Genomic DNA, 17,218 nt, shown 5'->3' with positions numbered 1-17,218 from the left:
TGTGATTTCTTTGTATTTGTTCTTTAGTTTCTAACAGGATCTTCCCCCTCTGCAGCTCTTCAAGAAAACGTAGGATTGCTACCACCCTGCCCCATAAAATAACGAAAGGAAACAGCGACCAGGGCCGAACCGAACCGAACCAAGGAACCTGGGCCCGGGCCCAGCCCACTGCTTTAACCGGCCCGAGCCACTCCCAAGTCCGAGGTCCAGGGCAAGGAAAGCTGGACTACAACTCCCAGCAGGTCGTGAAGCCACGCCCCACTCCGCAGCTCCGCCCCCACGGAGTCTCCCTCCATTGGCCTCCAGGGGGTGGGGATTAGATGGGAGGTGGCCATGAGGCTGCAAAGGGGTTTGTTCCCTCCTCGGCTTCCGTAGAGGAAGTCGCGCGGACTTGTGTCTGGGGTTTCGGTATCCCCGCCTTTCCCGGGGGTCCGGGGGTGACATTGCACCGCGCCCCTCACGGGGTCGCGTCGCCACCCCACGCGGACACCCTAGCTGGCGTGCTCCTCCCCTTCCCCTCTCTTGGCCGGGTCTCCACCCCGCCCCCAGCTGCCCAGCCATGGGGGCCGCAGTGTTTTTTGGATGCACTTTCGTCGCTTTTGGCCCGGCCTTTGCGCTTTTCTTGATCACTGTGGCTGGAGACCCGCTTCGCGTCATTATCTTGGTCGCCGGGTGAGTTAGGGGGTTGGGGAGACGCGGAAGGACGCCGAAGAGTGAGATCCGAAAGGAGCTTGAGGACCTGGGGCGAGCCTGAGTCTTGCCCCTGCTCAGTGGTGTCCGATTCTTCTGCGACCCTAAGGACTGTAGCCCGCTAGGCTCTTCTGTCCATGAGATTTTCCAGGCGAGAATACTGGAGTGGGTTGCCGTACTGAAGATACTACTTCAGGAAATCGTCCCTACCCAGGGATGGAAACCGCGTCTCCTGAGTCTGCTGCATTAGCAGGCGGGTTCTTTACCACTGAGCCACCTGGGACGCTCCAAGGGAAGCCTGAGTAGGGGGAGACAAGTTGGAGGCGAAGATTGGGAAGGGTCGAGTCAGGGATCTGAGTGATTTGTCCTTTCCCTCAGTTGGTTTCCGCCTTGCAAGGATCGCACAGATTCCTCCTGTACTCCTCCCGGCGACGTCAGAGGAGGCCCAGGGCCAAGACTAGTGAAGGGGCTGTGCTGACCTCACTCGTCCCTACGGAAGTATCCAGGAATGGATACATCGCCCTCTTGTGCTCCTTATACTCTGGCTTTCATAGCTCTGCAGACCCTTTAATCAGATTTCTAAGCCTTCCCCTGCATTCAGATCCCTACAAACTCCCTTGGTGGAAACACTTATCCTACCTCCTCCCCGTCTCCCTGGCCATCCAGAAGTCTAACTTCCGCTTTTTATGCTGCAGCCTTGATTGGTTTCTCTCTTTGATTTCTCAGGATGTCTTCTACTCTGGCTTGTCTGATTGCCCTTGTCTTTCCTCAGGGCATTCTTCTGGCTGGTCTCCCTGCTCCTGGCCTCTGTGGTCTGGTTCATCTTGGTCCATGTGACTGATCGGTCAGATGCCCGGCTCCAGTATGGCCTTCTGATATTTGGTGCTGCAGTCTCCGTCCTTCTACAGGAGGTGTTCCGCTTTGCCTACTACAAGCTGCTTAAGTAAGAAGATGGGATGGTCTGGAGGGGAGAAGGGCAGAGGACTGAACTATAAATGGGGCAGCCCTGGGTGGTGGTTTGGACGAGGAAGCACTAAGGGAAGACGTTAGAGGGAAAGGAGATTCCTGCCCTCCCTCATGTTTCCCCTGTCCCACCCACCCCACCACACCCCAGGAAGGCAGATGAAGGGTTAGCATCGCTGAGTGAGGACGGAAGATCACCCATCTCCATCCGCCAGATGGCCTATGGTGAGCCAAGGGAGAGGGACTGGAGGAGGGAGTTGGACACTCGTCTCTCCCAGGGAAGCCTCTAAACATCCACGTGTCCTAAGTGGCTTCTTGTTTTTCTTCACACCTGACTTCCAAGGATAGGTTGCCTGGAGGGAGAGAAGGTGGGGGGGAATTGTGCCTGGGAATGGGGAGGGATCACTGGCAGTCAGGCTATAGTGATCTCTGACATTGATGAGACCCTCCCTCCCCCCAGTTTCTGGTCTTTCCTTCGGTATCATCAGTGGTGTCTTCTCTGTTATCAATATTTTGGCTGATGCACTTGGGCCAGGTGTGGTTGGGATCCACGGAGACTCACCCTATTACTTCTTGACTTCAGGTAAAGTCCACTTTCTTTCTTGCCTTCCTGCCCCGTCCGTCCCTAAGCCCTGACCTGATTTACTGGCCCTCCCTGGGAGACTTCTTTGGCTCAGCATCTCAGGAGGCTGGGAGAAGACGAGGGATGTATCTCATCCCCATCTCCCCCCCTGCAGCCTTTCTGACAGCAGCCATTATCCTGCTCCATACCTTTTGGGGAGTTGTGTTCTTTGATGCCTGTGAGAGGAGACGGTACTGGGCTTTGGGCCTGGTGGTTGGGAGTCACCTACTGACATCGGGACTGGTGAGTTGGGGACAGGGGCCTGAGTTAGAGAGAAAAGAACTTAATGGTGAGTGGGATGGAGGGGAAATACATCCTCACTTCTTAACGTTTAAAAATCTGTCATGAGAGGAGGCAGAAAGGTGAGTCTTGAGACGTCTCTCATCTCAGCATCAATTGTATATCCTGCTCTGGGGATTCCCTGGGGAGGAGTTTGAATGGATTAATCAAACCATAATGCAGATGGCCTGAGGTGAGCAGGAATAGCAGAAACCTTTGGGGGAGCTGAAAATCACAAGATACTTACTGGTGCTCTGAAGGACTGAGGGATTTGAGGGAGATTTCTGGGGAAGTTTGGGTCAAAGGCACAATGGGAATATAGGGATTAGAGGGAGAATCTAACTTCTTTTCTACTCTTCCCTCATCACCAGACATTCCTGAACCCCTGGTATGAGGCCAGCCTGCTGCCCATCTATGCAGTCACTGTTTCCATGGGGCTCTGGGCCTTCATCACAGCTGGAGGGTCCTTCCGAAGTATCCAGCGCAGTCTCTCGTGTAAGGACTGACTACCTGGACCGATCGCCTGACAGATCCCACCTGCCTGCCCACTGCCCATGACTGAGCCCAGCCCCAGCCCGGGTCCATTGCCCAGCATTCTCTGTCTCCTCGTCGGTCTGTTCCACCACCTTCAGGGTCTTGCTTTGTCCTCTCGTGTGTGACCTTTAGTCTCTAGGCTTTACCAGGAGCAGTCTGGGTGCAGCCAGTCAGTGACTGGTGGGTTTGAGTCTGCACTTGTCCCCACCATCTGGGGACCCCCCTTCCCCTTGTTGTCCAGGACGCCCCATGTGTCAGTGCTCTGCCCTCACCCTGCCCAAGACTCATCCCCCTTCCCCTCTGCAGGCCGACGGCAGGAGGACAGTCGGGTGATGGTGTATTCTGCCCTGCGCATCCCACCCGAGGACTGAGGGAACCTTGGGGGGGACCCCTGGGCCTGGGGTGCCCTCCTGATCTCCTCGCCCTGTATTTCTCCATCTCCAGTTCTGGACAGTGCAGGTGGCCAAGAAAAGGGACCTAGTTTAGCCATTGTCGTGGAGATGAAGTCAATGGAGGTTCAAGGGTAGACGAGCTCTGAGTTTCCCAGTACCCCCTCCCCAGACTGGACATCTTGGTCTTTTTCTCAGGTCTGAGGGGAACTATTTTTGGTGTGATAAAGACCCCAAATTGCCTTTTTTTTTTTTTTTTTTTTGAGTTGGGGGGAGGGAGGAGGTATGTTGGAATTCTTCTCCTAACCTCCTTGGACTGTATTTTCCCTCCTCAACTTGCTCCTTATGACTGGGCTTATACCTGTCCAGCTTTCCCCTTGGTCCCAGGCTTTGGGGGAAAGGAAGGAAGTGCATGTTTGGGAACTGGTATTACTGGAACTAATGTTTTAACCTCCTTGACCACCAGCATCCCTCCTCTCCCCAAGGTGAAGTGGAGGGTGCTGTGGGGAGCTGGCCCTCTCCAGAGTTGCAGTGCTCCTGGAGGAGTCAGCCTACCATGACATCACAGGGAAGGAGGGCAGATTTTTTTCTAGTTTTTAATTGGGGTGTGTGGGGGGCGGGGAGGTTTTCTATAAACTGTATCATTTTCTGCTGAGGGTGGTGTATCCCATCCTTTTAATCGAGGTGTTTGTGATTTTGACTAATAAAAAGGACTTTATAATTGTGGGGGAACTTGGCTTTAAAAGGAGGGGATAAGGTGTTCATGAGTTTTCTGCCCTCTCATGGCTCTTTTCCAACTGCCTTTCTAACCTGGCAATTTCTGGTTCCCTCCAAGGATAGCTTCGATGCAAGGGCAGGGAGTCTGAACTCATGTCAGAAACTCTGGGTTAAGCATCTTCCAGAAGTGGATCTCCCCTCCTCCAGGATTGGAGTAAAAGGAGTTACTCACCCATGCTTCTGTTTGCCCACCTCTGCCATCTGAGGCATTAAGAAACACTCCCATTCTCAAGAGCTCCAGAAGTAAAGCCAGATGTGGGGTCAGCAGCTTTAATTTCCAAATATATTGAGCAAAAAAAAAAAAAAACAACCCCAAATAAACAGCAGCAACCCTTTTTCCTAAGGGGAGATCTTACAGCTATATCTAGGGACACGGCTATAAAGATAAAGGGACGGGGGACTGTGGGCCACATCCCCCGACAACTATACACAGTTGACCCTCTGCATTGTCACCATAGGGCTGTCCTGATCTCCATGTTCTAAGAGGCGGAAGGTTCTGTTGGTCATCCTTGAATGAGAGCCTGTCCATACTTCTGTGTAGGGACTGTCTGGAGGAAAAAGGGGTTGGCCTACTCCTACAGTATTTCCTGGCCAATCCCAGCACCTCACTTGACAAGCACCCTGACAGCCGAGCAAGTGGAAGGCATCTGAAGTGTCCAGGAGTCTATGCCTCGGTGGCTCGTGCTGAGGTGAAGACCACACTTTTCCGGTTTCTTAGTCTCTTCCTCCTGGAAGGGAGAATGGTTCGTGGAAATGCCTAGTGTCCGATGTGAAACAGATTAGAGGTGGACTAGGAGCATGCTTTTCGGGACAAAAAGGACTGGAAGGATGGAGAGTAGGACCTCACCGGATCTTTCTAGCGATGAAATAAACAGCCAGCAGAAGGCAGAGACAGCCAACCAGGATTCCTACTCCCAAACTCAGCATTTCACCTGGGAGAGAGATGGAGGGTGTCTGCCTCGGACTGACATAGATGGTGAGCCTTTCCCTAACTTGCTGAGGAGCACCATACCCTGTACCCCACACCTCGATACCTGGGAAAGACTGTCTTACCTGTGGTATACGAGGGTCCCACTGCAAGGGAAGAAAACCTGGGTCAGCGAGACCAGATCCCCACCCAGCTAGAAGCTGCCCTGCGCCAGCCTTAGAGGCATGGTGGGTCCCAGTCCAAGCAAGGCCTGGGAATCCCTTCCCCATTAGCCTTCTTTTCCTTCCTAGAGGCATCCTAGTTCCTGCCATTGAGTCCCCCAGTTTCCTGTCCCCTTTTCCAAGCCCTGTACAGTCACCTTGGATGAAAGAAGCAAAGACCATCCGCTGGTTGAGAGGCTGGGGGGCTCGGTAGTTCTGTGCCAGGGGCTCAGAGGGCTCCTCCGTGGAGAACAACGTCTCCCGAAGCTTTTCCAGCTGAGAAGCGGAAGCATGGGGTTCAGGGACGAACAGCCCTTGCTTTGGGGAGTGGGGAAGGGTTTGAGGTTACAATTCTGCTGCTTCACCTCTCCACTGCTCACCTGTTCCATGGAAATCTGGGCCCTTCGATGGAAGACCGTCCAGAGAACACTCTGGTAGCAGGGCGGAGTGGTGAGCGAACCGTTGTAACGGAAGTACTGCGCCAGCAGCGGCGGGAGCAGCCCTCTCACATTGAAGGGAGGCACAGAGGTCTTCTGATCTGGGCAGGGACAGACTCGGGCTCATCTCCCTCTCACTGCTCCCTCGCTTACCTAGACAGGGCTGCTAGAAGCAAACCCCTTGGTCCCTAACTCACTTCCTCATCCCAGGCCTCTCAGGCTTTGAGAAATTTCCCTGAAGTCTAATGTGACTTTGTCTTAAGATAGATTTTTAGGGCTCACCTTTGTGCTTGATTTCATGCAAGTGACTCAGAATGTGTTCATAAGCTGGATTCTTAGTCTCACCCACCTGGATGGGGAAGAAGGGGGCGAGTGTTCAGGATGAGTCCATGTTGGAAGTCAGACATTTGTGTGTAGGATACACGGTCTAAATGTGTTGCTGACTTGTCTTGGGAGGATGACCAGCAGCAGACATGGACAGAATAGGACTGAGGGATGCAGAGGGAGTGGAGGGGGGCCTCGGAGGGATTGGGGGCCACTGACCTCAATGAGGATGCCCAAGACAGCCAGGCCCTGAGGCCTCTGAGCAGCCTCACTCAGGCTTTCGTAGGACTCAGAATCATAATGTACGATGTGGAGCTAAGGGAGAGGACAGGGAATTGAATCACTTGATGCTTCTCCACTATCCAGTCCCAAAGGCTTTGATCCTAGCTGCCGCGCCACCACCACCACCTCTCGCATGCATAAATCTGCCCCACAGAGCTTGCCCTTTCACCCCAAGTGTGACTGCTCCAGTTTCCAGATCCCTGGTAGTGCCTACCACTACGTCCTAATCCCAGCCTTGCTCCTGGTACCTCTGCAGCTGTGGCTTTGCCGTTGACCAGGTGCTCCGACCCCCAGGGGGTTCCTTTCTGACCCCAGTGCAGGTGGAGCTGGGCAGCTACATATTTTCGGGGAAGTCCTTCCAGATAAAGGGTAGAGGGCAGAGAGAGTTGTACTGTGAGGGAAAGAGAGCAAGTAGTTAAGGTTGGTGGAGTAATGTGGATGCATTCCTACCCTCCCCCCCAGTTGCCATCACTTCTTGGGAAACTTGGCCAGCCTTTTCTGTCTCTCTGCACAGCACCCAGTTCTTCCCATGTTGTTCAGTCGCTCAGTCGTGTCCAACTCTTTGAGACCCTGTGGACTGCAGCACTCCAGGCTTCCCTGTCCTTCACTATCTCCTGGAGTTTGCTCAAGTACTTGTCCATGGAGTCAGTGATGCCATTCAACCATATCATCCTCTGTTCTTCCCACAGGACACTGCTTTTCTTTTTTTTTGGTGGCACCGTGGGGCATTGGCATGTGGGATCTTAGTCCCCCAACTAGGGATTGAACCTGTGCCCCTTGCAGTGGGAGCCTGGAGTCTTAACCACTGGACCACTGGCTGAAAGTCCCAGCCACTGCCTCTTTAGTGAAGATCAAGGCAGTACTGTGATGCTCACCCACCCCTCAACCACCTTTGGCTACAGGAGCCTCATCCCCATTCTCTTGTCTCCAAATTTATAGATAAAACCAGCTGAGACTTTAGAAGTTAGGAGAATGCTTCTTCACCTCTGACTCCTAAGATTGGAATTGAAGCTTACATCTCCTTGGAGGCCCGGTCTTTTTACCTGTGTGGCCATTATTGTGCAGGTTCAAAGGCTCAGTGCCAGGCTGTTCATATCCACGGGGCTGCAGAGGTAGCAAGTCAGGGTCAAAAGTCACACTGTCTGTCTGGATATTGATGGGGGACTGGGCGTTGCTTCCACACTCAGGGAAAGAGGCGGGCCAGTGTTCCTGACCATGTGGACCTGGTGGGGTTATCACAGGCATTTGTCTTACCCTCCAGCCCCAACCACCCTTCAGCAACCCTCCACCAAGCTGTTTACCTACTTGGAGGCAGACATGCACTTCCCTCCACCCCATATGAAGCCCTCAGTTATGCGGGGCTGGGTGAGGGGGGAGTCCCTGCTGGACTCGCTGCGGCAGTTCCTTCCCATCGCCTGTGCAGGGGCAGTGATGATTCCCCTGCTCTCCTGATGAATGGGGAGCAGTTGCCTTTACTTACTGCTTCTCTTGTTGAAGGATACGAAAGCTAATGAGAGGAAGAGGAGACGGGTAGAAAGTCCACAGAGCCAGAGGTGGATTTGAGTAGCAGAAGGAAAACTGGGAAAATTATTCTAGAGAGGTAGGGTCTCTGGGGAACCCCTATCAAGTGGCCTTAAGATTCAGACCTGCTGACTTCCCATCATTGACTCCTTGCTTTCACACTGGAACTTGCATTGACTTAGGGACTTGGTTAAGTTGAAAAGACCTCTGCCAGGGTCACACACTGTCCTGCTGGCCTCTCCCTCACCCCTGACCTCAGGTTCTGTCCCAGTTCCAGATTCAGGTGGGGGTAGGAGTGATCGGGATAGAAAGAGCAAGGAGGAGAACTGGCAGCTAAGCTCATGGCATCTTCCCCCACCCGCTTCCCTCTCCACTCCAGCTCCCTCACTCCCACAGAGATTGATTGAGGACATAACTGGCTTTTCTGCTGAATCAGGGGGTGTGGAATTTGATGCTTAGAACAGGGTCTAAGAATCAATCTCCGGCGAAAGCTGGGGCATGGGGAGTTGGGGAAGGGAGGAGCTAGGATGAAAAGCTAAAGGAAACCTCCCCACCCACGTGGCGTTAAGTCTTCCCGCCAGGTGAAGAGGTCCCAGTGAGGAAGGGGTGTCGTAGGCCTGGGGTTCTGCTCTCACCCTCATACGTCCAGTGTTGACCTGCAAGGCAGAGTAACTCGAGTTACAGCCAGCACAGCCTGAGGCAAGGAGCTCCTCCACTCCCCCCCTCCCTTTCTCCTCCCTCCTTCCAGCACTTCCCAAAGGAAGCCCTGAAATTGGACACCGCAGTGGAAAGGTCGGGGGTCTATTTAAAATCTCCAGCCAGGCTGTGCTTGTGCTGGCTGAGTAAAGGGGGAGGAGAATTGAAAAGTGATAAAGCCAGGAGACTAAAATTAACCTGGATCCAAGTGTGCAAAATGCCCAACCCTCACTTTTCTCTAGCCTGTGCCAAGCCAGTCTAACACTTGGGCTGAGGTGAGGGTGTAGGCAGAGGGTTTGGAGGAAGGGGACTGTAGCAAGGGGAGGGGCAGGAAGTTCAGAGTTGGGGGCCATGTTGCTGAGAGGAGCAGGCGATGATTCCTTTGCTTTGAAGCTTTGTACAAACCCAGGCACTGAGCTGTAAATGAACATTTACGTTTCTCCTTCTTGTCCCAGGAACTCTAAAGCAAGCTTTCCCCATCACCGGGAACCTCTGCTCCCTAGGTTCGCAGATGACAAGGAGAGGTGGGAGTCGGGCAGGGTCTACTCTACGTGGAGGGTGATGGGTAGGCACAGGCAGGCAGGCTGGCGGGGACAGGATGAAAGTAAAGCATTGTGTGTGGAAATGAGAGCTGCCAGCTGGGTCACATGCCAGGTCACATGCAGTCCTGTCTTCTGGATGGAAGGTCTGGGGTCTGCTCGTCCAGGCCTCACCCAGGGCCAAACTGCTTCAAGGGGAAAAGGAGGCCTTCCTGCAGGTTGTCTCTGCATTTTTCAAATTGCTAGAAACTTTGGAGAAAAATTCTAAATCTCCACCCTCTGCCCCCTGCAACCTCCGCTCTCTTATTCCCTTAAATAAATCCCTTAGACTGCTAAGATATCCTTGATCTCATCACTGGGCTCTTCGACTGGCTCATCCCTCAGTTCACACAATTCTGAAAAGCAACCCAGGGGACGGCTGGAGGCAGCCTTGCACTCACCATCTCAGTGGGACACCTCGACAACTCAAACTCCCTGGTTCTGGGCAGGCTAACAGCCTTGCCCTTTCCCTCCCGCCAAATTCTCACACACTGGTCTTGCATCTCTTCCTCCCCTTTCCTGATTTTTTTTTTCCTTTCTCCACAGGTAGAATTCGTAGCTCTCCTTGACTAGGTGCCCCTCCGCCCAGTCATCTTCTTTGCATTTTCCTTCTGCCCTTTAGACACCTCCCAACCCTGTTCTTCCAACACATCTTAATTCCACATCTGCTGTGTGCTGGATGCTGCACTAGACACAGGGATCACAGAAATGAGCGGTAAGGGTCCGGGGACATTCCTGGAACACCTCAGCCATTCCCCCAAGAGTCCCTCCTCCTCTCCTGGGAGCTCCTGAAAGTCCTTTGTAAATTGTAAAGGGACTAACAATATGGACTATTATTGCTACTGCTTTCAGGAAAAACCAGGAAATCGGTCGCCTCATGGAACGGAGACCAGTACTCTTGCCTGGGGAATCCCATGGACAGAGGAGCCTGGTGGGCTACAGTCCATGGGGTCGCAAAGAGTCAGACCCGACTAAAGTGACTTAGCACACACGCGCCTAGAAAGGCCATGAGGTTCGTAGTCAGGGCTGAGGTCTGAGTTTGCCAGGAGCTGTAGGAATATTCCCCTGACCACCCGCTCCGTGAGTCCTCTATCCTTTCACTCCAGGCTCCTTTGGCTCCCTAATTGGATGAGTTTGTAAATAAAGAAGGCCAGGAGGGTAGCCTGGGACTAGGGCAGTGGAGAAAGAGCTCGGAAGAGAGTTTGTAGCTGCAAATCGATTCTGCGGGAGGCGTGTGTACATATCCTGCCCCGGGCTAGTCTGCCCCCATCCCCACCCACAACAAGGCTGGAAAAGCAAAGGGCAAAGAAGGACAGTGGTCTCCTCCCGAGTCTTCTCTCTTTCCCTCCATCCCTGAGCCTGAGCCTATTAGTCTAGCCCCCAGACTTCCTTTTACACTCCTCCTCCATTAAACATGCAAGGCAACATGTGTACATCAGCAGAGACAGACACATAGACACCCAGATGTACCTACCCCCGTTGGCAGTCAGGATCCAAATCACCTCTAGCAGGAGGGTGAAGAACAACATGGTGTGCCCGGAAGGAGTTTGAGGTACTGGGGGTCTGGGGACTAGAGGACTAGGGCAGGGAGAGAGGGGGGAGAGAGAGAGAGAGAGAGAGAGAGAGGGGGGGGGGATTGGGGGGGAGGACAGGAGTTTCCTGGAGTTGAATGTATTTGTCTTTCTCTCTTGCTGTCTTTGTGTCTCTGCGGGCTTCCAGGGGATTTGGTTTTCAGTGGGGGTACCGTGAGTTTCTGGTCCCAGGATAAATCTCTCGCTGCTTCTCTCTCTGCCCTCTCTCTTTTTACCTCTTTGCAGTCTTCACTTGCTGGCCAGCTACTTCCAATTGCCTCCTGCTTTTAAGGTGGCTCTGGACGGGTGTACGTGGGGAGGGGGGGGCTGCCTGGGTTGCTGGCGAACAGCTCCTTAAATAGCCGATTAAGCATGCAGGATGGCCCTGCTCTGAGTAGAGCGCGCGTCTGTGAAAACAGGAGCCCTGGCCCTGGCTCAGGAACCCAGCCGGGGTGAGCTCTTCCTTCCTCTGCTATCCACACAGACACTGTGGAGAAAGGTGTCCCTGGGAACGGGCAGGAGCAGAAACGGAGGGTTTGGGGGTCCGATCCTTTGGGGTCCCATCCAGTCCTCCTCCAAGGGACTTTGGCTTCTCCTCTGAGGGGCCACTCCCTGGGTGTGGGGCAGATAGCGGGAGGACCCGTGCCCAAACCCCTGCAGAATGTGAGGTGCCCTGGAATAGGAAGAGTGCGGAGTTAAAGGGAGTTGGGGGACTCAGGGTGCAGCTGGAGGGTAGGAAGTCAAGGACTGAAACCTTGGTTGTGGAGAGTGAGGAAGAGAAGTGAGGCGGGAGAGGAGAGCTCGTTTGGAGCGCTCTTTCTCCTGCGCCTGTCACCACCCCCTTCCCACGGTGAGGCTGGGTCCACGTGCCTTTGTGGCCTGGGTGGGGGGTGGTTTTGTTTGCTGGATAAAGCCCATTTGTGTGCCCAGCGGGGGAGGGGCTGCAGCAGCACCATGAAGAGACAGCGGCTGCAACTGCCAGACCCAGCCACCTCCCTCCCCAGGGAGCCCAGATCTAGGGCGGCTTTTGTCACCGAAGAGGACACAGACCCTGGGCACGGTGGCCAGGGCAGGAGGAGAGGCGGGGAGACCTTAGAAACAATCACTACCACCAAAAAAAAAAAAAAAAAAAAGGTGGACTCCAGGCTCCGAGAGTGGAGGGAGCAGAGAGAGACCATGTGATCACATTGGAGTGGGAGGGGGCCCAGGGTCTTCCCACCCGCCCAACCGAAGGCTGGGGCAGGACTTTGGGGACTGAGTGAGACCTGCCACCAGAGAGCTGGGCAAGTGGAGCAGAGAGGCCGTTGAATCTCAGGAATGCAGGCTGGTGCTTGTTCCCCCATGGGACTGGAAATCCTGATTGGAATGTACATTCTAAATCCCTCATTATGGATGGTGAGACCCACAGATAACCTCAGGCCAGGCACTGGCCTTTCAGCCAGAATCTCAGCCAGAATCTCAGCCTGGATGAGGCACCCATGTGAGCTCCCTCTGCCCTCCTTGCTCCTGCCCCATAACAATAACTAGTCAAAACAAAGGGAGCAGAAGCTAAATAAGGGGGCCGGATAAAAGCCCAGTGAACAGAAATAATGCATATGCTACATCATCAGTCCCTGCTGAAACAGGAGCCTGGGTGCTTTTCTGTCCACTGTGATTGATCTGCAAAGCAAAGCCATTTTGCAGATGCCATATCCTTTTTAATTCTTTCATCACCCTTCAAATTATTTTTCCCTTCCAGAAAAATTGTATGTTTTGAGGTTCCCCCCAAACCCCTCTCATCCCATCTAAGAAGAAGAAAAGGCTTAAAGTGTAAATGAGACTTCCTGGGAGTCAGGACCTTTAACACAGAGGAACAGAAAAAAGAAAGCAAGCAGAGACCTCTTTTGCAAGGTAGGAAAGAAGAGGCCTGGACAGAATGACCTCTGCCAGGACAAAGTTCCCTGGAGTGTCGGGGCTGCGATGCAGCCTCCCAAGATAGATCAAGTGTCTTGTCAGGCGCCACCTCCTGGTTGTCTATGAATTTTTTAAACTTTTAAAGTTCTAGTTCAAAATGTTTTGCAAGCGATTCCTTCTCGGAAGTGTTTCACTGCTGGTGGGCTTTGGGATTTTGCCTATACAAGTGGATACCGTTTCACAGAGGTGTCTTAGCCTCAAATCAGCGCCTTCCCACTTGGGAGTGAGCAGCCCCTCCTGGCCCTTGTGTTTCCCCAATGGACAAAGGCCCTGGTATGTAAGAAAGAGGGGAAAGGCGGCAAACTCCAGGGGGTTGCCTGTATTTATTTATTTTTAAAATTTTTATTGGCATTGTCTTTATTTTTTATCTTTGACTTTACTGTGGATATTTCTTTTGTCACATGGCTGAGTCGGAGTAGTGTCAAGACGACCATTATATGTTAAAAAAAACAAACAAAAAACTCTTCCCACCTCACCTCCCCCCACCTTAGTTGCTACTCAAACTCTGGCGGTTTTGTTTCAATTCCTACGTCTCCCTCTCTAGCCCTTTGCCCACTATGAGCTTGGTGAAAACCCCACTGGAAACCAAAATGGCTTTCTGGCGCCATCTCCTGTCCTTCCAAATGCAGTGAAATGTGAGCTGGGCAGAGAATCAATGGTATCCCAGCGTGGTGACTTCTGGTTTGGTTTTTCTTAAAAGGTCCTTTTTTCTTTTTTAAAGGTCCTTTTTTTAAAAGGATATTTAAACTGACTAAATATTCTAAATAGTCTAAAACACCTTACAAAAACCCACTAAGTGCTCTGAGTTTGTGTGGTGGGGAGAATGAAAGTCAGGGAGGGAGGGAGGCCAGATCAGAAGGAAAGAGGATGGTCAACACAGGGAACCTACTCAAACAGTCCAGCTGGTGACTCACTGCCTAGAAGAGAGAATCGATGAGGAGACAGAATTAGATGGATTCAGTTTCCTAAAAGAGCAAGGAACTTTGTGACGTAAGTAACACAGATCCAGAGATAGTCTATTTTGATACTCACATTTATTATCACTCTCTTGTCTTCTAACACACTGGTACTGAAGGCTCTTAAACAAACACAGAAGCTTTCAAGAATTTAAGTCAAAGTAATTTAGGGGAGAAGGTGGCCAGAACTCTTCTGGGTCATTTCTCGGTTTTCCAGTTCACATTGCATGGCAGATGCAGTATAAGAATCTTACAGACAGAAGATAGTTCCAAGGTTGTGGTCTGAACAATTTTAATTAAAAATTAAAATTTTAATTAAAAAGGAGTAAATTTGTGTCATACACTGATTCCATGCTCAGAGCACTGCCTGGTACATAAATATTTGCTGATTGAATAAATGCATCTGGTCATTGGAACATTTATTTACTTTCTGCCTTTTCTCAGAATTTTAGGCTAGAAGGGTCCTCAATCATCATTTCAGCTCCCTTTTTATACCCTTTAAAGACTGAGTTTTGAGGTATTTATGGATTCTCCCTTGGCTAGGTATATAGTTGCTAAGCTAAACCAGGATAAGGACTTAGGCACCATTGAACTTTCCCCTTTGGGTTCTCAAACATCACTGTGCATCAGAATCACTTGGAAAGCTTGTTAAAATACCAATTTCTGGGCCTCTGCCCCCAAGGTTTCTGATTCTGTAGGTCTGCGGTATGTCCAGAGATTTGCATTTTTTTGATAGGTAAGAGGTCAATTTAGTTCTCAGGTAGCACTAGTGGTAAAGAATCCACCTACCAATGCAGGAGTCGCAAGAGCTACAGGTTTGATCCCTGGATCGGAATGATCCCCCAGAGAAGAAAATGGCAACCCACTCCAGTATTCTTGCCTGGAAAATTCCATGGACATAGGAGCCTGGTGGACTGTAGTCCATGGGGTTGCCAAGAGTTGGAGATGACTGAGCATGCACACACACACAAGAAGTAGATTTATTAATATACTTTGTAAAGAGGTTGCAGGAAAATGGGGCAAGAGGATGGTCATGTCCCAGGTCTTAGTCAAATTCCTGGGGACAGGCTGTCAAGTGAGGGTCCTTGGATCGGCACAGGAAAGAATTCAAGAGCAAGCCATACTAAAGTGAGGCATAAAAAAATAAATAAATAAAATAAAAATAAAGTGAGGCATAGTAAAGTAGAGGGCACATTCCATAGGCAGAGTGTGGGTCCTCAGAAGGTGAGTGGCCCAGAGACTTACATTTCTAACAGGTCGCCTGGGGGCCTGTTAGATGGTACTGGTCTGAGGGTCCACACTTGAGAATCAATGCTCTGTGTTCACTGAAGGAGCAGAGGTGATAAACAGCTTGCCTTTTTGTTTGTTTGTTTTGGCTGCACCATGTGGCTTGCAAGATCTTAGTTCTCTGGACAGGGATTGAAACCGGGCCATGGCAGTGAAAGCACTGAGTCCTAACCACCAGACCACCAGGGAATTCCCAGGAGTTTGCCATTCTCTGTATAGATTCTAGCCAACTAGAATTGTTCTTTGCAGTCACTTTTGCAGAGGTAAGCAACAATACCGTCACTACTTTACAAACATATATTGAGTACTTCTACGTGCTAGGCAACAGGGAAGACTCTAGAAATAAAAAATTAATAAGTCACAATCCTGGCCCTCAAGAATTTCACAGTCTCTTTAGGGGATGAAGATACCTTACCCAATTACCAGAATACAACCATGAGAAGTTCTAAATAGTGGTGAAACAAAGTGTTATGGGAACCAAGGGGAATGGGCAATTAGTAGTGTGAAATTTTCTTTACCTGATGTCAACAGTCTTGTGATGGTTGCATAGCCTGGGCCTATAGTTATATATAAGAACTATATATATATACACATATATATATAATGCCACTCCACAGCAGGCAGACTCATGCTTCATTGTCTCTAAGAGTGACACCAAAGAATATGCTGTGTCGAAGCAGGGTTTTCCTTAATATATTTAAGAAGCTGCCTTCCCTTCAAGGAAGGATATCATGATGCATGCATGCTAAGTCATTCAGTCATGCCCGACTTTTGCGACACCATGGACTGTAGTGGAGGTGATGGATTTCCAGTTGAGCTACTTCAAATCCTAAAAGATGATGCTGTTAAAGTGTTGCATTCAATATACCAGCAAATTTGGGAAACTCAGCAGTGGCCACAGGACTGGAAAAGGTGTTTTCATTCCAATCCCAAAGAAAAGCAATGCCAAAGAATACTCAGACTCCCACACAATTGCACTCATCTCACACGCTAGCAAAGTAATGCTTAAAATTCTCCAAGTCAGGCTTCAACAGTACGTGAACCGTGAACTTCCAGATGTTCAAACTGGATTTAGAAAAGGCAGAGGAACCAGAGATCAAATTGCCAACATCTGCTGGATCATCAAAAAAGCAAAAGAGTTCCAGAAAAACATCTATTTCTGCTTTATTTACTATGCCAAAGCTTTTGACTGTGTGGATCACAATAAACTGAAAGTTCTGAAAGAGATGGGAATACCAGACCACTTGACCTGACTCTTAAGAAAGCTGCATGCAGGTCAGGAAACAACAGCTAGAACTGGACATTGAACAACAGACTGGTTCCAAATTGGGAAAGGAGTACATCAAGGCTGTATATTGTCACCCTGCTTATTTAACTTACATGCAGAGTACATGATGAGAAACGCTGGGCCAGATGAAGCACAAGCTGGAATCAAGATTGCAGGGAGAAATATCAATAACTTCAGATGTGCAGATGACACCGCCCTTATAGCAGAAAGTGAAGAACTAAAGAGCCTCATGGTGAAAGTGAAAGAGGAGAGTGAAAAAGTTGGCTTAAAGTTCAACATTCAGAAAACTAAGATCATGGCATCTGATTCCATCTCTTTATGGCAAATAGATAGGGAAACAATGGAAACAGTGAGAGACTTTATTTTCTTGGGCTCCAAAATCACTGCAGATGGTGATTGCAGCCATGAAATTGAAAAGACGCTTGCTCCTTGGAAGAGAAGCTATTACCAATCTAGGCAGCATATTAAGAAACAGACATTACTTTGCCAACAAAGATCCATCCAGTCCAAGTGATGGTTTTTCCAGTAGTCATGTATGGATGTGAGAGTTGGACTATAAAGAAAGCTGAGCGCCAGAGAATTGAAGTGTTGGGTAATTAGTGTTGGAGAAGACTCTTGAGAGTCCCTTGGATTGCAAGAAGATCAAGCAAGTCAATCCTAAAGGAAATTAGTCCTGAATATTCATTGGAAAGAGTGATGCTAAAGCTGAAACTTCAATACTTGGGCCACCTGATGTGAAAAACTGATTCATTAGAAAAGACCCTGATGCTGGGAAAGATTGAAGGTAAGAAAAGGGGACGACAGAGGACAAGATAGTTGGATGGTATCAGTGACTTGATGGACATGAGTTTGAGCAAGCTTCAGGAGTTGGTGACGGACAGGGAAGCCTGGTGTGCTGCAGTCCATGGGGTCACAAAGAGTCAAACATGACTGAGTGACTGAA

General features: G+C 50.5%; 2 protein-coding genes across 2 annotated transcripts; one reads left to right on the top strand and one right to left on the bottom strand.

The window, feature by feature from the left end:
• Positions 1-352: 352 nt before the first annotated feature.
• APH1A (aph-1 homolog A, gamma-secretase subunit) lies at positions 353-4,198 on the top strand. The gene is made up of 7 exons (XM_020911885.2): positions 353-672; positions 1,463-1,633; positions 1,805-1,878; positions 2,114-2,236; positions 2,391-2,518; positions 2,926-3,049; positions 3,395-4,198. The coding sequence occupies exons 1-7, from the start codon at positions 560-562 to the stop codon at positions 3,457-3,459; spliced, it is 798 nt and encodes a 265-aa protein (XP_020767544.1). The 5' UTR covers positions 353-559; the 3' UTR covers positions 3,460-4,198.
• A 310-nt stretch (positions 4,199-4,508) lies between these two features.
• CA14 (carbonic anhydrase 14) lies at positions 4,509-11,618 on the bottom strand. Its single transcript, XM_020911813.2, has 11 exons — positions 10,695-11,618; positions 8,582-8,602; positions 7,469-7,648; positions 6,674-6,816; positions 6,363-6,458; positions 6,102-6,168; positions 5,763-5,920; positions 5,541-5,658; positions 5,308-5,328; positions 5,102-5,186; positions 4,509-4,982 (listed from the first exon to the last, which is right to left on the bottom strand). Exons 1-11 carry the CDS (start codon positions 10,747-10,749, stop codon positions 4,919-4,921), a joined length of 1,008 nt encoding a protein of 335 aa, XP_020767472.2. The 5' UTR covers positions 10,750-11,618; the 3' UTR covers positions 4,509-4,918.
• Positions 11,619-17,218: the final 5,600 nt, after the last annotated feature.

Source organism: Odocoileus virginianus, chromosome 5 (assembly GCF_023699985.2).
Source record: "Odocoileus virginianus isolate 20LAN1187 ecotype Illinois chromosome 5, Ovbor_1.2, whole genome shotgun sequence".
NCBI lineage: Eukaryota > Metazoa > Chordata > Mammalia > Artiodactyla > Cervidae > Odocoileus > Odocoileus virginianus.
Note: the sequence above shows the minus strand (reverse complement) of the source record. Positions and strands in the feature narration are given on the sequence as shown.